This window comes from Herpailurus yagouaroundi, unplaced genomic scaffold, assembly GCF_014898765.1.
Source record: "Herpailurus yagouaroundi ecotype Mexico unplaced genomic scaffold, PumYag 139, whole genome shotgun sequence".
Taxonomy (NCBI): Eukaryota; Metazoa; Chordata; class Mammalia; order Carnivora; family Felidae; genus Herpailurus; species Herpailurus yagouaroundi.
The window spans coordinates 13,408,381-13,430,461 of record NW_024412394.1 but is presented as its reverse complement, the minus strand read 5'-3'; the positions used below and the strand labels follow the sequence as shown (position 1 = coordinate 13,430,461).

General features: G+C 44.8%; 1 protein-coding gene across 1 annotated transcript in view; it reads left to right on the top strand.

Annotated features, from left to right (window-relative positions):
• TNFRSF21 (TNF receptor superfamily member 21) overlaps positions 1 to 22,081 on the top strand; it is a 70,896-nt gene that overhangs the window by 18,942 nt on the left and 29,873 nt on the right. Inside the window, exons 2-3 of the mRNA XM_040473712.1 lie at positions 524 to 1,172; positions 2,879 to 3,373. Coding sequence (XP_040329646.1) covers positions 524 to 1,172; positions 2,879 to 3,373 — 1,144 coding nt within the window. The remainder of the gene's footprint in view (positions 1 to 523; positions 1,173 to 2,878; positions 3,374 to 22,081) is intronic.

The window sequence follows — 22,081 nt, the reverse complement described above, 5'->3', positions numbered from 1 at the left end:
CAACTATTCAGGAAGTTAGTTTCTTCTTGCATTAGGACTTTTCACTTCTACACAGCATTTAAAAACAATTTTTTTTTTAATTTGAAAAAAAAAAAAAATTAGGTAAGCTCTATGCCCACCGTGGGGGTTGAACTCACGACCTTGAGGTGAAGGGTTGCAAGCTCCAGCAACTGAGCCAGCCCAGCACCCCTGTATAGCATTTTGAATATGAACTACAGAGTGTTTTCATGTTCATATTCTCAGTTGATTTTTTGTAATCGATTTGAGCGGTATCATCAACTTCATGTCACTACAGACAGAAAAAGAAGGAAGTTGAGGCACAGGTCACGCAACAAAACCAAATCAGGCCTCAGGATGGAATCAGAGTCTTGGTCTCTTCCTACTGTGTTAAGAGGCTATGGGACCGGTTGGATCTCTAATGGGAGCGATGGTGGTTGTGGTGTTCTTTTCTTTCTTCTCCTCTGTTCCCATCTAACACTTTCTTGGTTTTTATCCCTTCTCCCTCCCCTTTTATTTCTTTCAGCTTGGATTCCTTAGCACCACCACAGCTCAGCCAGAACAGAAGGCCCCAAATCTCATTGGCAAATACCACCATGTGGACCGTGCCACTGGCCAGGTGCTAACCTGTGACAAATGTCCGGCAGGAACGTATGTGTCCGAGCACTGTACCAACACAAGCCTGCGTGTCTGTAGTAGCTGCCCTGTGGGGACCTTTACCAGGCATGAGAATGGCATAGAGAAATGCCATGACTGTAGTCAGCCATGCCCATGGCCGATGGTTGAGAAATTACCCTGTGCTGCCTTGACTGACCGAGAATGCACTTGCCCACCTGGCATGTTCCAGTTTAATGGTACCTGCACCCCCCATACGGTGTGTCCTGTGGGTTGGGGCGTGCGGAAGAAAGGGACAGAGACCGAGGACGTGCGGTGTAAGCAGTGTGCTCGGGGTACCTTCTCTGATGTGCCTTCTAGTGTGATGAAATGCAAAGCATACACAGACTGTCTGAGTCAGAACCTGGTGGTGATCAAGCCGGGGACCAAGGAAGCAGACAACGTCTGTGGCACACTTTCGTCCTCCAGCACGACCTCACCTTCCCCTGGCACAGCCATCTTTTCATACCCGGAGCACATGGAATCCTATGAAGTCCCTTCCTCCACCTATATTCCCAAAGGTAACTTAACCTCATGAGTTACTTATTTGAAAAAGGCTTTCTTGGAGCCCAGTGGAACTACAGAAAATGGGCTTGTACAGAGGATGTTTTCTCCATTTTGTATATTCCAAAGTCACTCTTTGAGGAAGGGGCCTCCATTTTGTGGCTAATTTAACCTGGCTTCTTTGCATGTATTGGAAACATTTAGACTCAGGTTTTCTGTTGGGGGGGATCAAATATCTAAAAACTAGGTCACATCAAGTTTAAAAATAAGAACGAGAGAAATAAAGATAGTGTGTGGCCTTATGTAAGTCACTTCTTCAGGCCTTGGTTTCAAACTTGTTAAATACGTGATGTTCAAGGTTCCATCCAGACTCAGTTTTCCAACATGGAATCAATCCTGGATAGACACAGTCAGAAGGAAAGAAGGAGGGATAAGGGGAGAAAATACCGTGATGCCTGGAAGGGAAGGATGAATATTAGAAACAAGTTGGGGCATAAAAGGAGAAAGAAAGAAGTTTCAGGAAACAAGCACATTTGTAGCATGTTGAACATAACTGGCATTCACATTTGGAAAATAATAAGTTTAATTTTTTTTCTTTAAAAAAAGTTTTTTAATGTTTATTTTTGAGAGAGAGCCACTGGGGGAGGGGCAGAGAGAGAGGGAGACAGAGAAACTGAAGCAGGCTCCACACTGTCAGCACAAAGCCTGACATGGGGCTTGAACCCACAAACTGTGAGGTCATGACCTGAGCCAAAGTCAGACGCTCAACCGACTGAGCCACCCAGGTGCACCTATAAGTTTAATTTTTCCAATTATTTTAACTTTATGCCCTTCATCAAGTATCTTAGTTGTTAGGATTTGGACGTCAGGCAGAATATAAAATTTATTATTTATTTCCAAGTCCTTTTTGATTAATTTTCATGAGATGATAGCCAACTTGAGTTGTGCTTTCTAGCATACTCTTTGTGTGTGATTACACTGGACCTTCATGATAACTCTGTAAGGAGGGCCTTCTCACAACCGCCATTTTGAAATGAAGAAATGGGCTCAAAGAGTTCAAGTGAACTGTCCAGGTTTTCTCAGTGAAGGATGCAGTCTCTGCATCCTGTCTCTTGGGACTCGAAATCCCTGGCTCTCACACCAGGAGTATGTGCAAGCTTCTCTGAAAGAAGTCCACTAAGCTGCCCAAAATTTACTAATCTATTAATAGCCGATGCTAAGTCCTGCTTTGTTTTATTCACTGACTTTTCTCACCAAAGCTTTCCCTGGTTGGATTTGGAACTGAGTTTGAGCTCTTTCCCTACCTTAGTTATAGTCTCAATTTTACCATTGGATCCTGAAATGGTCAAGAGGAGGAGGAGTAAAGGAATTAGATTAGTTTTGTGAATAATCAGCACAATTAAGAGTTGACTAGAACCCTGAACGTTCATGGGTCTGCTCTGAACGTGAAGCATAGGAGAAGCTGCCTGAAGCTCAGATGTTGGGTCCCTGAGGATGCTGTTGGTTTTGCCATGAGGAAGTGAGTTTAGCTGTTAGGTTTAGTTTTTACCTTCCACGTAAAAGTGCCGTTAGAGTCCTTACGAAAACGTGCAGTATAAATTACTCTTAAGCTCCAACAGTTCATATCTTGCGTTATCTGGCCTGGTTTGAAGATGAACAGGAAGAGGAGGAATATACAGATCCCCAAATATAGAAAAGCTCTCCCCCCCCTCCTTTTTTCTAGGCATGAACTCAACAGAATCCAGCTCTTCTGCCTCTGTTAGACCAAAGGTACCGAGTGGCATCCAGGAAGGGACAGTCCCCAACAACACAAGCTCAGCGAGGGGTGAGGAAGGCGTGAACCAGACCTTCCCAAACCTCCAGGTAGTCAACCACCAGCAAGGCCCCCACCACAGACACATCCTGAAGCTGCTGCCATCCATGGAGGCCACTGGGGGGGAGAAGTCCAGCACGCCCATCAAAGGCCTCAAGAGGGGTCACCCCAGACAGAATTTACACAAGCATTTTGACATCAATGAACATTTGCCCTGGATGATTGTGCTTTTCCTGCTGCTGGTGCTTGTGGTGATAGTGGTATGCAGTATCCGGAAAAGCTCAAGGACTCTGAAAAAGGGGCCCCGGCAGGATCCGAGCGCCATTGTGGAAAAGGCAGGGCTGAAGAAATCCATGACCCCAACCCAGAACCGGGAGAAGTGGATCTACTACTGCAATGGCCATGGTGAGCCTTCTTTTCTCCTTGCTCACAGATCCCCATGCCTGTCCTTTCTTAGTCCTTGCTGCCTGAAGGAGTGGGAAATGCAAAGTTTCTGGAAGCTGCTGTATACCATGTGCTGTTGGATCTAGCTGTGCTATGAAAAATGAGGTGGTCCGCATTTGACGTAATACATTCACAGACAATAACCACTCTGCCCTTTTCTCCCCGGCACATTTAAAGGAGAATGTTGACAAATCAGAGACCTGAGAATGACCCTTAGGGACTTTGTTCAACCGTGTCATTTAACAAGCGGGGAGATAGAGTTCAGGGAAGTTTGGCTGTGTCCTTGACCCAGGCTGGTTGTTTGTTCAGCCCAGATGGGACTGACTCCGTATCTCCTGACTGTTAGGCCCCTTGCTTCTACAATACGAGGCTGCTGGAAAAATAGAGGGCAAAAAACCCATCTTGTCTTCATTAAGTTTGCCTTTTTGAATCTGAACCTTGCTTTTAGATTCCTGTCACTTTCTCACAAGTGCTTTTCCCCCTCCTTGTGTTTTGAGGATCCCATTTCTATCAGGAGGCTAGGAAAGTCTTTTAGATTATAGACACCCAAAGCTTACTCTACTGGTTATCATCCGAAGCTGGACCCTGTGTCTTCTACCGAGTGGTCAGTGTGTGCTGATACAGGCTAGAATATTTCAGTTTTTCCTTTTTCCGAAGGCTAAAAACAGCTAACAGGACGTGTCCCAGCAGCTAAGTTTGATGTGACGAGTGCAGTTTTTAACTTGTGGTAGTAACTTCCCTTTCTTTGAATCCTCGGGGGCTCAATCCAGTGGGATCACAACCTGAGCCGAAATCAAGAGTCAGACGCTCAACTGACTGAGCCACCCGGGAACCCCTGTGTTGAGTCTTAAAAATGTTTGTGCCCTTTGCCCCAGTAATTCAGTTTTTGTGAATCTCTCATAAGGGCATAAATCGGAAATAGTAAAAAAAAAGATTTGAGCCCAAAGACCTTAAACTTTTAACTCAGCATGTTGTGTAATAAATAAAAACTAAAAATAATCGAAGGCCTAGTTTTAGGGAAATGAATAAGTAGATTATGGCATATCCATGTAGTGGAATACAGTGTTGACATTGACGATTTAATGAGGTGTTGTTCTTTTTACCCGCAACATAGGGAAATGTTTATACTAGCTTAAAAGAAAAACAACAAAGCCAACCCAGGCTACGCAGTTTACACAATATAATCCTGGTTCTCTTAAAATGTTGGGAAAAGACTGAAAAGAAATACGCCAGAATGAAAATAATGTTTCTTCCAGTTTGGTGGGGTATAGTGGAATTTTTGAGTGCTGTTTACCCCTTCTTTATTAGTTGTCTGTTCTTTTCCCCAAATTTTCTATAATAAGCTCGTGCAATTTTTATAATCAGAAATTTAGGGAAAGTTAAAAAAAAAAAAGCCCAAACTCATTTTGCTTCCTTTTGCTAGTCTGAGTGAAAATCAGACTGGGGGGAACATCCTGTTTGGGATAGAGCCTGCATAGATTTGAATAAGATGTCTCTTTGCAGGCAACCCAGCTGGGGAAGGAAGGCTTCAATTAATTCTCCCCTCCTTCTTCATAAAACGTAGTTTTATTTGGACATAATTTCAGACTTATGGAAATATTGGCCATAGTACAAAGAATACCGATATACCTGTGCCCAGATCGACTGGTGGTTAACTTTTGTCCTTTTGCTTTATTATTTGCTCTTTTTATATAAAATTACATACAGACTTTGTGTTGTGACATGCGTAATAACACAGATGAGTTTGTTACATATAGCATAATGTTATATAATATATATAAAATAGTGTTACATAATACGTAGTGTATATATGCAGACTGTCCCTGACTTAATGATGGTTCAACTTCAGGTGTTTTGACATTACGACGTTGCCAAAGTGATATATATATACATTCGCTCCAAATTGTACTTCAGATTGTGAATTCTGGTCTTTCTGGGCCAGTGATGTGCAGAATGATACTCTGTCATGATGCTGGGTGACAGGCATCTCTCAGCCACGCGGTCACGGGGGTGCACAACCAATACACTTATAACCCTGATGTACCCAAATAACCATTCTGGTTTTCACTTTCAGTACAGTATGCAGTAAATTACACGAGGTGCTCAACACTTTATTATAAACTAGGCTTTGTGTGAGATGATTTTGCCCAACTGTATGCTAATGTAAGTGTTCCGAGTATGTCTAAGGTAGGCTAAGCTTAGCCGTGATGTTTGATAGGTGAGGTGTATTTTTCTCTTAATTGAGAATGATGAGTTAGGTGTATTACATGCATTTTCAACTTAGTGTATTAAATGATACTTTCAACCTGCGATGGGTTTATCAGGATGTTACCCCATCACAAGTTAAGGAAGACCTATATACATATGTACATGCGTACAATAATTTTTGAGTCATTTCATGGCCCTTTAAGCCTAGGTACGTTAGTATACATTTCTTAACAGTAAGAATAGTCTCTATATTTTTTTAAATTTTTTAAATTAAGTTTTTAAATGTTTTTTTTTGAGAGACAGAGAGAGACAGAGTGTGAGCAGGGGAGGGGCAGAGAGAGGGAGACACAGAATCGGAAGCGGTCTCCAGGCTCCGAGCTGTCAGCACAGAGCCCGACGTGGGGCTCGAACCCACAAAGGGTGAGATCGTGACCTGAGCTGAAGTTGGACGCTTAACTGACTGAGCCACCCAGGCGCCCCAAGGATACTCTCTTTAAAAAACGTAGTCATTTTCAAACTTAATAAATTTAACATGGATACAGTATTTTTTATTTTATTTTATTTTATTTTATTTTATTTTATTTTATTTTATTTATTTATTTTTTTAACGTTATCAAGAGCTCCTGGGTTTATTTATTTATTTATTTTGGCTACAGTATTTAAAAAAAATTTTTTTTTCAACGTTTATTTATTTTTGGGACAGAGAGAGACAGAGCATGAACGGGGGAGGTGCAGAGAGAGAGGGAGACACAGAATCGGAAACAGGCCCCAGGCTCTGAGCCATCAGCCCAGAGCCTGACGCGGAGCTCGAACCCACGGACCGCGAGATCGTGACCTGGCTGAAGTCGGACGCTTAACCGACTGCGCCACGCAGGCGCCCCCGCTACAGTATTTTAATTCACTGCCCATATTCCAGTGTTGTCAGTTGACCCAGTAAAGCCCTCGATGGATAGCGTACCTTTTTCCTCTGGTCCAGGATCGGTCTAGGATCAGCTATTTCATTGAATTGCCCTTTAAATGGCCAGTCAGGACACTTGTTCTGATATATCTAATTAGGAGAACACGAGCAAAGAACATCTTGCTGGATTCCGTAAATGTCCGGAACCCTCCTCCTACTTTATTAAAAAAGTGACTCCATTCCTGTAGTAGTCGCACTTACAGATTAGATCTCGGTCATAGCTGTCAGAATTCTTGAGAACACTGTGAGTTGAAGAAGTAAAACTGGTTCGGCGGTAGAAAGCAGCTTAATTCAGTGACCTTTAGGCATTCTTAGGACCACCTTGTGTCCCGTGCCCTTGTGTCCCATGCCTGTGTCCTTGAAACAATCTCCTGTCTCGTAAAAAAGAATGGAAGTGCCAAGTCAAATAAAACCATAACTCCTGCGTTCAAATCAGTACCTCGGGATTATGCTTTTCCAGCTAAATCACAGTAGTCTCATTCGGGTACAATGATCTCTTCTCGTATTTAAACTTTTCCCCCAGGTTTTTGCATTGCAATGTTTATATTGCAAAAAGTGTGAAGACCTAAGGAAGGTCTCTTCTTTCCAAATTGCTATTCTCAAAGGTGCAACCAGGTAAAATCCCATTACAAAGCGAGGTTCTGTTTAATAGCCGTCCCAGGGGCTCAGAGAGGCCTCTAGAAACAATACCTTGTTGATCTGATTGCAGTGAGTTCTGGGCAGCAGATAATCCTGTATAATAAGATCTTTTTGTGATCCTCACCCATTTCACACTGAGTTGTTCATGAGGATGAGAGGGGATAAAATCACCTAGCCCTGGGGCGTGCTCTATAAGAGATCATGTACATGTAGGACGTCACTTATCTCTCCCTACCTTAGCAACCCTGGCTGTGATCCTGAGTGCCTCATAGACCTTCAGCACTCTGACGCGGGGCCATTGGTTCCCATCCGTTTTCCCAACAGGAGCCTCTCCTTTATTTGGCCCCACTCACCCCTCTTTACCTACTATGGACTTAGGTTAGGGGTTTTAAAGTTGAATTCCTGCAAACTGCAATCCTGCGTTCATGGGATCCTAGTGTTGGAAACACCAGATGAGACGTTATATGGCCAAGAGGATCGAAGACCGAAGGTGCTGTGGTACTTGTATACTTCCTTTTTGAAGTCATAGCAATTTTATGTCTGGTTGATTGGGTCTGGACTGTGGTTTCCTGTAATGCATCTATTGCAGCAACAGAATTAGAAGTCCCTTCAGAATTTAAAAAAAATTATTTATTTATTTATTTTGAGAGAGAGAGAGAGAGAGAACACGCACGTGGGAGCGGGAGGGGGAGAGAGGCAGAGAGAGAGGGAGAGAGAGAGAGAATCCCAAACAGCAGTTCACCATCAGTGCAGAGCCTGATGTGGGGCACAGTCTCACGAGCCACGAGATCATGACCCAAGTTGAAATCAAGAGTAGGCTGCTTAACGGACTCGACCACCCAGACGCCCCAGAAGTTTTATACATAAAAATCTATGTCACTCTTTATTACTGCGTCATGAGTGTCCTCAAGATGTATGTCTGTTGTTAATGGTCCATTTGTCATCGTTTTGTCACTTTTAACAACGTTCCTTCTTTCTGTAGTATAACCCCAACATAATGGGTCAATGGTGGGACCAAAATGTTCCATTTAATTTAAAATGAAGAGAGGTGTGGGTTCACATTCATTGGGAGGTCACATGGGAAACAGTAGTTTTTGTTTGATCTGCTTTGTCACAAAAAGCACAACAGCAAAGATAGTGAAATTTAGCCTGTGCACAACTGGCCATACATTGCAACGCGAGAGGCTCAAATGGTCTCAAACTAGTCTCTCCATTCCCTTCCTGGTAACCATGGAAGAGAGAGAACTGTAGCTGAGGGGATGGCTGACGACGGGAATCTGTCGCCGCTCTCTCATGGCTGTTCCTTTGTGGGCCATTTCTAGTTACCCTTCCTTCCTTTCTTCCCCTTCTCTCTCCATTCCCACTTCTCTCTCTTCTTCCTTCCTTTATTCCCCCTTCTCTTTAGCTATTTGCAAAAAGTGTGAAGTTGCGATCCCGGGCAACCTATTGTCCGAGGGATTTGGAAGGGGAAGTTTGAAAGGCAGGGCGAGGAGTGGAAGTCACCCCGAAAAATGCTTCTATGGATAACAGAGGAGAATACAGACAGGAGGCTCTGCAAGGTGATAAAGGGAACAAAAAACGGGCAGTATTTCTCCTCGATCGTATTTCCTTTCTCTCTCAGGCTTCAGGATATGGAGAAAAATGAGGAATAAAAGAGTGAGAGACCAAGGAAGTGGATTTATCTCGTTTAAACTGAACTTGGCTCCTGACTAGCACCTTCTGAGTTCTGTGTCTCGGGGAGACAGTAAGCACTGGCCAGGGACAGTGAGCCCTTCTGGTGTGGCTACTTCAAGCACATGACATATGAGGGCAGCGGCATCTCCTAGAAATTGACTGCAAAAACAATAGTACACACGGCTGGTGCACTCTTTCTCAAGCAACTCTTTTGCAGCAAAAGGGGAAAGGACTCAATCTGTAGAACTAGATTCTAAGATGCTATTTCTTAACTCCTTTTGCTCTTATTGTCTGGCACTGTTTAACTGTTTGTGTCTATGTGGTTTGTCTCCCCACATTGTTTCTAAGTTCTTAGAGAGCAGACACTGGGTTTTATTGTGTGTCCCCAGGCCTGGGCAATAGCACAGGGCCCTCAGAGGGGTGGTCCGGAGTCCAGCTGGCCCGTGTGGTAGCCACCCGAGCTATTGCACGTAAAGGTAAAAGTAACTAAAATAAAAAAAAAAATCAGTACCTCAGTTATGCCAGCCACCGTTCAGGGGCTCAATAGCCACATGTAGCTAGTAATTGCCAGATTGGACAGGACAGCTCTGAAACATTTCCATCACAGAAAGTTCTATTGGATAACACTGGTCTAGAGCAACCATGAACTAATTAATCAACCTAATCCTTTTCCAGGTTGCATTGTTTTCCATTCAAATATTGGATTTTTTTCCTTTGGCTTATAATCATATTTGGTGTGAGGGATTTCACATAAAGATCTTAAGGTGGGTTCTTTACACGAAATTGCCGTAGATACCAAGGGTTATTATTCGGAGCTAAAGGAAGCTTTCGTGACAGTAGTGCTTTAAAATATGCAAAAACCAGCTACAAAATTTGCTGATATTCCTCCATCTGATATGCTTCTTCAATGTGGAACACTTGGGCTCTTGGACACTGGAGAGCTGGGTGAGGTGAAGAGAGGGAATTAATTCGTGAATGCTTCGGTGCTTGCGTTTAAGCAGAATGCAAATGGCTTAGTCTTGTGGGTGCCCTCAAGCGAGGAAGCCAGTGGGAGGCGGCCCTTGGTTGGGTCGGAGGTGAGAGCAGCAGAGGCAGTGGAGGCCAGGGGTTTGGGGAGGAGAGCAACACTACACTACACCCTGGAAATGACAGCAATAAAGCTGGGTTCTAAAATTCTAGAATTGCCATTCCCTGTCCATTTCAGTGAAGACCTTTCATTTCTCTGGGCCTCTGTTTAGAAGGTTAGAAAGAAGTTGTTCTCATATGCACTTCAGAGCAAAGTCTCTGGAGTCTGGTTCCACTTAGTGGCTTTGTGATCAAGATCAAGGTCCAGTTATTTAGCCCCTCGGTGCCTCGTTTTCCGTGTGTATAGAATCGGAATCATACTAACGGATCGTTTGTTGTGGGAGTGAATGGAGTGTGTGCCCAGCGCTCAGTACGTGGCTGGCCATGTGGTCCGTGGTTTGTAAGTAGAGATGGTAGAGAAGTGACTCGTCATCGTCACTTCTGTCCTCTCTGGTAGTCTCTCGGTTTGTTTCCTGATTCAGTCACAGAAATGATGACCACGAGTCTCCTTTATAGTGCGTGCAGCTGTGCTTACATAGCGTCAAAAACTGCTACCTTAAAAGAGCTTACTGGAAACGTGGTTTTCCCTCCATGCAGGGTATGGTTCCTTCTTGGTTTACTTAACCTGCTGCTGGAGGCAGTGCTCTCTGAAATGGCAGAAAGCCTCATAGACAGGCAAACAAGACTCCTTATTGGCTTTATATTTAGATATGGATTTATCCTTTCCATGGTAATATTTTCTCTACGCTCTACCGGGGTCGGCAAGCTAGGACGTATTTCAGCATTCGAAGGTTATACGGTCTATGTTGCTATACTCGGCTCTGCTTTTATGGGATGAAAACAGCCTTATAGGCAACATGTAAATGATGGACATGGCTGTGTTCCAGGAAAACCTTATTTGTAGAAACAGGGGGCTTGTCCTGCACGTTCTAGTTGGCCAGCCCCTGATGTATATACCATAGCGTTGTCTCTTAGCAGCTTTTTAAAAATGAATTTTTTTAAATGTTTGTTTATTTATTTACTTTTATTTATTATTTATTTTTGAGAGACAGAGAGAGACAGAGCACAAGTGGGGGAGGGGCAGAGAGAGAAGGAGACACTGAATCCGAAGCAGGCTCCGGGCTCTGAGCTGACAGCACAGAGCCCGACGCGGGGCTCGAACTCACAAACCATGAGATCATGACCTGAGCCGAAGTCAGACGCTTAACCCCTGAGCCACTCAGGAGTCCCAAATGTTCATTTATTTTTGAGAGACAGTGTGAGAAGGGGAGGAGCAGAGAGAGAGGGAGACACAGAATCTGAAGCAGGCTCCAGGCTCTGAGCTGTCAGCACAGAGCCCCACGCGGGACTCAAACTCACAGACCGGGAGATCATGACCTGAGCCGAAGTCGGACGCTCAACCGACTGAGCCACCCAGGCGCCCCTCTTAGCACTTCTTTTTGTATCTTGCCTCCCAGTGCTTTGTACGGCTTGGAGAAGCAGTCTGGTTCTTCTTGGACAGCTGCTTGAATTCTAGCCTCCGTGTTCTACCTTATATTTAGCAGCAACTATTTCCCAGTCTGACTGCTGAAGGGCTGAGTTATAAAATAGGACCATCGGATATGGCGGGGGGGGGGGGGGGAGGAAAAGGTGGCAGTTACCCTGTATTTTGCTGAAAAATTACTCCAGGGTTTCTCCACCTCCTCCTGATAGATACCAGTTTTTGCCAAGAGATCTTAGTCTCACTTCGTGGGTCCACCTCACGGGAGGGTACCTGCCATGCACCTGCTATATCTTGCCTCTTAGGCAAACCAGAGCCATAGAGGGAGGAGGCAGTGGTTTGGGGTGCAGTCTGGTCGCCTACCTTTCGTCGTTCGCTCAGGGGACCGATGTGCTTTGTGTGGAGAGAGGGACCGAGCGAGGCAGTGGACACGCACAACCAACTATACGCTGCAGCGCGCCCCTTCTTTCTTCAGAAGCTGAGAGCATGCACGGCTGCATTGAATATTTTCTTCGTTCAGTGTCCGAATAGTGGTGTTGAGGAGAGTTGGAAGGGAGGCATGCCGGATTGCTGCACAGAGTAAGAATATCTGAAATGCAGTCCCTTCAACAAGCATGAGCTGGTTGAGTGGAGCCACGGGCTTGTTCTTCAGAGGCTGGATCGCGGTGCCCAGAAGGCGCCATGGCAGCAGAAATGACACTGGACTGTGACACCTGAGGTCCTGATCTGGGTCTTCTACTAAAAGGCTGCTTGATCCTGGGAGGAAGACTTGCTCTCTTTGAATCTCAACTTTGAAGAATGAGGAAACTTGAGCCCAACACAGCAGGGTCATCAGATTTTGGTCTGCATGATCATTTTACTGTAACCGAGGACACTGCCGTCACACTGTTGTCTGTCCCAGTGTGATCTGCCCTCATGGATCCTGCAGCGGGCTGTAGAGTGGAGTACAGGGGCTTCCGGGCCGAGATAAGAGGCCAGGCTTAACCCCAAACTGATGCCAAAGAAGGACCGCGTGCTCACTGCCACGCAGTAAAGCTTTCCCTTGCGCTTACCCTAGAGTAAGGTCAGGGCAGCGGAAATTTCCACCTAAGTCAGGACACGTGGCTGGGGAGGATCAGGGGAACGTGCGATAACTGTGCATGCTTTTGTTGGCGAGAATGTGAGACATTTTTGTAGCGTGGTTGGGACTGGCGGGGGGAGCTATTTTTGAGTCTTTCAGTCCCTTCAGATGTGTCACCTTGATTGCCTAAGGTGAAGCTGTGTCCAAGGCTCTCATGCATTTCTGAATTATTATGCTGAGGAAGGCCTTGGTCTCCTCATGTGGGCGAGAGACTCCATTCCCAACAGAACTCCTGAGAACAGCTTTATGCTGGTGACACAGAGAGCATACCTGGTAAGTGCTTTCCTGCCTTGGAAAAGTTAGTCGACTCTTGTCCTGGCTGGAGGGCGGCCAGCAGCTCATATCCACCTGTCATATCTACCTGTCAAGGTAGCTTCCAGGATACACATGTTGGGGCAGTACCCCCTGGCAGTCTAGCTGAGGATCAATGAATAAGTTCAGACTTCTGCTGAAACTCTCTTTAACTTTCATATATATTTTTACGAGTTCTTATTAGTTCTCAGGGAGGATTACTCTCCCTGTCAAGGGGTTCTTAAATTACACATTTAGCACAGATCCGTGCAGCTTTGTAATTTGTTGGGACTGTGCTTAAAATGTTCCAGGATAATCCAAAAATAATCCTTGAGGATGAGGGGAAAAATGTCACTCATAGATCAGTGGAAGGCTGGGGTTATAGAAAGAATTTATCTCGCTTCCAGAAAGGCAATGTCCAAGTCTGGTTTCACCTGCAGGGAATAGGCGAGGCACCCTGCCGGGTACTTCAGAGGCCCAGGCAGAGCTCTTGTCCACAGGTTTTGCCTTTCTCCTCGACAGCCAGGAATTTCTTATTTCTTCAGGGGAAAGTGCTATGAGAGACATTAGATTGGAGAGGAGCTAGTCTCCATCTTAGTTACATATTTCTCCCTCTTTGTTGAGTCTTTTGCCGCATTATCTCCCGTTTCAGAGTTGTCATCCAGATGTTGACTTGTTTTCCTGAAAAGGAACTCAATGGTCAATCTGCCTGATTCTGAATTAGCTGTACTTTGGCTGAAGTAGGGGACTATAGTGTCTGAAGTAAACTCTTCCTGTTTGTAACCAGGGTCACCTTTAAGGAATCCCAAGGCAAAAAAAAAAAAGGAAATTTCAAACGTGACTCGTTATTAAACTGCTTGACTTCTGTTATTTTTCATTTAATTATGTGTGTGTGAACACCAAGGTTAAGGTACAGTCTAAGGATTAGGCTTTAGTAACGTAGAAGGTATTCGGTTTAGTTTTATTTGGGGAGAGCTTCAAGTTGGAGATCGTGGAGAAGTGTGTGTGTGTGTGTGTGTGTGTGTGTGTGTGTGTGTGTGTTTGTCTAATCTACCATTTTACAGGAGCTGAAACTGAGTGCCAGACAAGAACAGTGACTTGCCCAACGTCATGTGGCCAGTAGGCTTAGAGAAGAAACTAAGGTTGAGTCTCTTGGCTCCTGGGACAGTGCTCTTTATATTTCACATGTTGCTTCTCTGGTCAAAGGACTGCAGGGTCCTGCTCAGTTCAGAGGCTATCGGGGTTTGAAAGCAATTACTCCTGTTTCTTAAATGACAGCATGGAGAGGCTGTTTGCCTGTGAGGATACCGAAGGCTGAGACTGGGGGAGCAGAAGAACTTAGCCCTTTGGCCACAGGGACTCAGAAGTGGACGGGGGCGGGAGGGGGGGCGGGGGAGAGACGAAGGCATGTTTCAGAAGGGGACCTCTCCCTGGATTGCCTTCATGGGGATGGTGATGGTCCCTAGGTGGTCATTCATTTGGTGGGGGGGGGGGGGGCTGCAGGTGGTGGCGGTGTTCCGCTACTTTTGCTGAGCCTCTTAATTGGATGATTTCCGACTGCGGGAGGTGAAGAAGCTGGGAGCTGGAGATGAACTAGATCTTGGCAGCAGGTGAAAGTAAAGAAGTTCTTAAAGCTCTTGCAATATACATGGAACTTTCCCACCTTGACCTTGAAGAGGCAGAGGCATTCTCCTTTCATTGATCCTTTCCTTACACCCTCATGGCCTGCTTCTCAGGCACTCAAGCACCTTTCTGGCTGCTCTTGACATCCTCTGACTTTAACTCGGTTTTACTCAGAAATGTCCTTGCCTAGGATTATTCTATAAGCAAATTGCTCTAAGGGAGCCTATGTAAGGCCTTGGCATTGACACACTGGTTTGGAGGAAGGGAGAGAGAATACACCAGGGTTATCGGATGCTTACTGTGTGCCAGGTACTGTTCTGTGGGATTTATATGTACTTTCTCATTTAATTCTCAGAACAACCTTATAATGGCAGGACCGTGCCCATTCTACAGCATGTTAAGAACGGAGGCACAGAAGGATTACATGACTTGACAAAGGTCCACACGTCAAGCCAGTGGTGAGCCAGGACTGGCATTCACGCAGCTGGCCTTGGATTCTGAGCTGGTCACTAGCATGTGCTGCTGCCTCTCCCACGTCTCTCCATTGTTTGAAGGAGGAAGAGTGGGCAGAAGGTTGAAACCTGGGCTATCGTAAATCTATCATTGTAACCGATTTCTCCTTTATTTCCACTTGTCTCCTTTCCTGTGACCCCGTGAAGGGCAGTCGGGGTTGGCGGGAGACATATTCAAAAGATTTATGTTCAGGGAAGCAACCAAGACTCAAGAAGGACAGGGTGGGTAACACTTTGCTTGGTCCTGGGAGGCATCATGGTGCAGTGAGAGATGTGGGCTGATGGGTGGATTCACCTGCGGTTTTGACTCTCCGTCCTGACTGTGCAACTATGCCAAGCTACCGAACCTCTCCTCAGTTCTCTCATCTGTAATGTGGACATAGCTCCTATCTCATGGGGTTGTTGATGAAGACTAAATGAGATCATATGTAAATATTGATAAAGCTGCCAGCTCGGCTTGCTTCTCTTTCTCTCTTTCCTCACAGGAAGGTCAGGAAGTTGAGCTGTACTAAGCATTCGTGGAGAGCTGAGGCCAGGGTGGAGGGACAGTTGTATCTGATGTTCAAGACAAGTAGAACTCCATCGAGGGTGAGATTTAATGAGTCCAGTGGGTCAGGAGAAATGGCTGTAGGGAAAAAAAAAAAAAATCTACACTAAGAACGGTGGCCATAACGTGCCTCAAAGCCCGACTGACCAGAACAAAAAGAGCTGGAAAGAAACTGACAGTGTGGCACATAGTCTGTGACTCTCAGCATTCTCGAGTGCGAGAGGAAGGAATTTTTTGCTCACCCAGCCTGCTCCCGCGGTCGCCTCGACAGTGCAGCCTGGGGCAAGGGGGAGGGGGGAGGAACCCACCATGCTCAGGGGACATGTGCAGTAGGACAGCATTGGCTTGGAGGGAGGCTATGCAGAGGGAAGGACCTTGTGACCTTGTGGAGCCCGGTTTTGCTCACTGGTAGGATGAAGGGCTTGGCTTCAAGTATCTCTAACACCTTCCATTCTAAATCCTGTCCTTCGGTGCTGCAAAAACTTACCAGTGAAGTTAAGAACGACCCACGACCAAACACCAAACTGCTTCCGTGTCTCAGGCTTGAAACCTGAAGATGAAGTTCAAGTTCAAGTACAGCTCAGCTGGCTTGGTCGTTAAACCTCTTATTTGCATAACTTGATTGCATAACTTTATTTGTCTAAGATTGATATCCCAGTCTGTCTGTAAAGACTGTTCTTTGGGAAAACAGTGCTGCCTGAGAACCCGGACGTAATTTGCCAGTGCACTTATTTAAAAAGTTCAGACACTGTCCTTGAACGAAGGTATATTTTAGGGGTTGAGTTTCTGGTAATATGTGTTTTGTTTCTTCCATCCTATTCTCTATCCTTACCCCGCTGCTCAAGCAAAGCATTACCCAGCAAATAAGCAAAACCTATCTCTTCTTTAAGTGTTACTTACGAGCATCATTCTTGGTTCTAGGTCCTTATGAATCCCAACAGTAGGCTTAGGAAATGTGTTTCCTTTCTTCCCAAATTGTGGTTCCTCCTTCAGGATGGGTCAGGTATGGGAGAATGGGTCTTTACGGGGGTTGTGAAGGAAACCTGTCTCTTGGATTCCCAGCTCTCATAACCTTCATCCTCTTTCCAGGAAAAGCAGCCAGATGCAGTCCAGTTGGGACTGTGTTTCTGGCATAAATCTTTCTCCCAGGTTGCAGTGGTTGGTAGGGGACAGAGGTTGAGTAACCGGAAGCCGTGCCCTGGATATATTTGAACAATATCAATAGACTTCTTCAGTCAGGTTTCAGGGAGCACTTAAAACATTGCAATCGAATTATGGAAACTACCATATGCAGCATTCAGAAATGATGAACAAGTGAAGTGTGTTAGGAATTTGATAATAAGTACTCGACTCATTTTTTTTTTCCCCTAAAGTGATGTTACGGGATGTTTGTTAGTGCTGACATAGGCAAGATCGTGAAAGTAATTCTGGGGTACAACTGTGACTAGTAAATATATTTTTCTAGCCTTATAAGAAAGGCTTCTGTTACCATTAAGTTTCCATTGTTTACTTTGCTTCAACAAAGACTTACCTCATGCTTACTGAGTGGCATATCCTGTTCTACGAATTTTGTATTTGATTTTTATTTTTTGAGAGATTTTTTGAAATTTCCCATGAATCACCTAAATTTCTATGCTTGATTTTTTTTTTTAATTTTTTTTTTTCCAACGTTTATTTATTTTTGGGACAGAGAGAGACAGAGCATGAACGGGGGAGGAGCAGAGAGAGAGGGAGACACAGAATCGGAAACAGGCTCCAGGCTCCGAGCCATCAGCCCAGAGCCTGATGCGGGGCTCGAACTCACGGACCGCGAGATCGTGACCTGGCTGAAGTTGGACGCTTAACCGACTGCGCCACCCAGGCGCCCCGCTTGATTTTTTTTTTTTATCATGCTCTATTAAGAAAATTTTATTTCCCTTAGAAAACAACTACAAAATTGTCATCAATAATGAGTTCTCCTCTATAGAAGTTACACCGATTTCCTACTTTTCACTTTTCTCTTAAGCTTAGGCTTGGAGGGCTCTCGTAAAAAAATAAATAAATGAAGGCCGTTACAGATAAGTCAGAGGTGATGGAGTCCTGCTAATCTGAAGCCACATCTGTTGAACTTGGTGGTGTTCTCAGCCCCAGACAGCAGACAGCTGCAACCAAAGAAACCTTCCTTCTTTGCCTCAAGCCTCCTTGACTAAAAATTCCAGACGGTCACCTCTCTGTCAGCCCAAATTTCCTATGGGAAGTAGACTTGAAATGTAAACACCGGGAAGCTGGGCTGAAGGGAGCAGATTGTTCCATTTTAAGAGGCCGCTGTGTCCTTTGCTCCGTCCCCGGGGCTGCCCCACCACAGTTATTTTACAGTGGCAGGAAGAGACGTTTTTTCCACCTCCCCCCTTACCCCGCTGCCTTTTCCACCTCTGCCTCCACTAATGCCATTTCCCGCCGACAGCACCTATCTGTTTAACCTCTGAGGATGTCTGAGGATTATGCAGCAGAAAGAACTGTTGCAGGAGAAAAGCCTCTTATCGCTGGAGCCTAAAAAGCATTATCTCGTGCACAAAGTGGCCAGGGATGGGCTTTTGCCCTTGGGAATCGCAGGCTGCAGTCCTCCCCAGGCCCACCCGCTGATGATGCTTCCTCTAGGCTTTAAGGGGATGGTATTTAGTTTTAAGTGTATATTTTATTTTGTAATTTATCTAACTAACAGCTTTTGCATTTAAGCTCTTTGGAAAACAAGTTAGTGTTTTCCCCCACAGAGGGCTAAAATCCAAATAGAAACCAAACAAAAAAAAAACAAAACAAACAAAAAAAATCCTTAAAAATCAGTGCCCTTGAATCAACCTGGTCAGGTGTTATGTAAGCAGATTTTGCAGAGGAGGAGGAATTTCTAGATTTCTGTTGGTTGTTCTTCTTGAGTAATTGGTTTTTAACATTGCAGGGTATGCACAGAATTTGACATATTAAGTTGTGGATGCTGTGTCGGATTTTAAAAAATAGGCGGGTTCAAGTTTATAAGTTAAAAAGATAATGACTCTTTATATTTTATCAAATCTAAGACACCACTGATGGTGACATAACATTTTTTAAAATACCACTAAGGGGGGCGCCTGGGTGGCCCAGTTGGTGAAACGGCCGACTTTGGCCCAGGTCATGATCTCGTGGTTTGTGAGTTGAAGCCCCACGTCAGGCTCTGTGCTGACAGCTCGGAGCCTGGAGCCTGCTTCAGATTCTGTCTGTCTGTCTGTCTCTCTCTCTCTCTCTCAAAATTAAATAAACATTAAAAATATAATACCACTAAGGAAGAAAATCCACTGTAACCAAGATATGAAAAGGCATTGACTGAAATATGCATTCAGATGTCTTAGAATCAGTGAAATATGGCAGTATTTTAGCTACAATCTTGCGTCTTTTCTGTAGAGTCTGACAACATGATTTTGTCTGTTCAGTTCAGTTTCCTCTGAATCTGCATGGCCTATTGGCAGCATTTAACATTCTTGATCCCCTTCTCCTTGAAACATTTCTTTACCTTGGCCTCCAGGACACTGTTCTCTCCTGGTTCTTCTCGCACCTCTCTGGTTATTCCTTCTCCATCTCCTTGGCTAGTTCCTCCTCTTTAACTTGACCTATAAACAGTGGACAGCCCCAGAACTCAGGACTTGCACCTCTTTCCTACCTGTACACTCTCCCTTCCTTGGTGGCTAAGGTCTTTAAATACCGTCTATCTGCTGGTGATTCCCAAGCGCATCTTGGTTCTTGAACCTGAATGTAATATACAAATATCCTCTCCCTTGCCCGATAGACCCAGATGTCTAGACGTTCGACACCTAAGACGTTTAAACTGAATCCCAAGCCACACCTCCACATCAGTTACCCATTGCAGAAAGAGGCCCCTCCAGCCTTCCACGTGCTCAGGCCAAAATGTTAGAGTGACTCCTTCTATCTCCCCCCATATTCAGCAAACCCAGTAGCAAATCTCATCAGCCTTCCCTTCAAAATATATTCAGAAGTTGACCCTTTCCTATCATTTTGCCCCTCAGGCCCAAATGACTGTCCCTTCCCTGGGGAGATCGCTGTGACCTCTGACTGGTGGTTTCTATCCTACCTGTACCCCTTCCATGTATTCTTGACGGCAGCCAAAATGACCCTGCTCAAATGGAAGTCAGATGGTGCCATTCCTTGGTTCAAACGTCTCCAGTGACTTTTTGTTGCATTTTTCTCCCCAGCATGCCTCACTGTCTATCACGCTAAATATCTTACTACTTTCCATATCTCCCAGTGGAATGCAGGAAAGGCTTTTGTTATGCCCTGTACACCACAGTGTCCCCCCCAGTGCCTACGACAGTGGCAGGTGCAGAATAAGGGCTCGATATGTTTTTGTCGAATGAATAAATGAACAGCTTCAAACAGACTAAGACCAGGAGAAAGGAGGCATCTTGGGCCTTGTGCTTTTTGTTTTCCTCCACGGAGTGAAATACAAGGTTGTTAGTTTTCCCCACAGCATCAGTGGTATCTATTTCTTCCATCTGGAAAATTGTCTACTGTTTTGATAGAACTTGTCTTTGGTAGACAGCCCATCATTAGCTTTATGAGACCTTTGCACAGTGGTTTTTTTTTTTTAGTAGCTTTTGAGATTCATCTGAGCTTATAGTGATTGTCCATTGAGCCTTCAACAAGATAGTGATTAATTCTGCTTCGGAAGTCACTTTTCGAGTTAAAATGAAGTTTTAGCAGTTCTTTCAACTTTTGTACTTCAACTAGAGGAAAGGAGTATTTTTAACTTGGGGCGTACTAAGCTCCCAAGTGCTGATAAAGTAGTTTCCTGTGTGATGCGTTGAGAGTGATTCCTGTTGATATCCCATTTTTAAAACCATCCCGTAACCATACTAGTTACTACCAAACACAGGTAAATGTTTTTGGTGTGTGGCTTTAATTTCTTTCTTTCTTTCTTCCTTTCTTTCTTTCTTTCTTTCTTTCTTTCTTTCTTTCTTTCTTTCTTTCTTATATTTTATTATATTTTATTTTAATTTTTTGTTTTAGTTTTATTTTTGAGAGAGAGAGACAGTACGAGTGGGGCAGGGACAGAGAGAGAGAGGGAGACACAGAATCCGAAGCAGGCTCCGGGCTCCGAGCTGTCAGCACAGAGCCTGACTCAGGGCTCGAGGTTGCGAACCACGAGATCATGACCTGAACTGCAGTCGGACGCTTAACCTACTGAGTGACCCGGGCGCCCCGGGTATGTTGCTTTTAGAAGCACTTACTGTGTAATTGGGCCAGACAGACCTTGGTCTAGACAGCTTCTCTCCGCAGGAGGATTTGGCTGCAGGGGCACACAGTCTGGGAGACTTTTTCCTCTGGTGCCTGACATGGCTGTGGCGGACCACCCTCACTGGGAAGAGGGCACTGCCAGAGGGAGAGGCTCTTGCACAAGAACTGGGTCCCTGTGCCAGGAAGCCCAGGTTCCACCCATTGTTGACCACATGAGATCTGGCACGGTTACATGACGAGGGTGTGTCAGCATGTGGCCCCTCAGGTTCTCGATGGCTGCAGTTATAGAGATTAATGAGATGATAAAAGGTGGTGGTGGGGGGGTGTTCAGGCAAGAGGGGAAAGCTCAGAAAAAAAGGCTCCCATTCATTCATTCAAGATGTTCGTTGTATTTCCCGTTATGTGCTAGGCTCTGACAGGTGCTGGGGATAATGGTAGTCACAGCCAACGTGGGGCTCAGGCAGAAGAAGGAGGTCAGAAAAGGCACCAATGAGGACATGGCCATTGGATAGGGAAGAACATCAATTCTAGGAATGCTAAAGCCAGGCTTTTATTGAGATTTCCAACTTGCTGTACATTGAGGACACAGCAAGTGTTGATAAAGAGTAATGTCGGGGGGGGGGGGGTAGGAATTAGGATGATGGTAGAAGGGAGATAATCTTGAGCTCATTTCTCCTGCTCGTTCTTTCTTTTTCTTTCTTTCTTTCTTTCTTTCTTTCTTTCTTTCTTTCTTTCTTTCTTTCCTTCTTTCTTTCGTGTGTCTACATTGCAGGAGACTGCTGTGTGTAGAGAAACCAGCATAGAGATAATTATGGAGTTATCTGTCCAGGGAGGAGGAAGTTGTGTATTAATTGCCTCTGTAGGAATTTTCTCATTATTCGTCGCTCTACCCCTCTTTCTAAGAAGAATAATGAGAACAGACATTACATTTCACAAGTATGGGAGATGCAGTGGGAATGCTCGAATCTTTTAAATGATGAGAATTTGGTACCATCACAAAGCTTATAACCTACTCATCTTTTCCACGCACCCATTCTGTTGAAGCCGGGTGCACGGCCTGAAACCAGGTGCTGTGTTGTGGGTTACAGATGGCCTTTGTTTCCATCATCATCATCACTGTCCTTCATACCTCGTCCGGGGAGGCTTTAATGTGGGTTCTTAATGATGGCACTCATTTCAGATATTTATCTCTAAAAGGAAAGAGCTTTAATACCTTCTCTGATTATAAAGGTCAGTTCAGGTTTTTATGAAAAGAGGTGGAACTCTTTTTTTTTTTTTTTTTTTTTTTTTTTT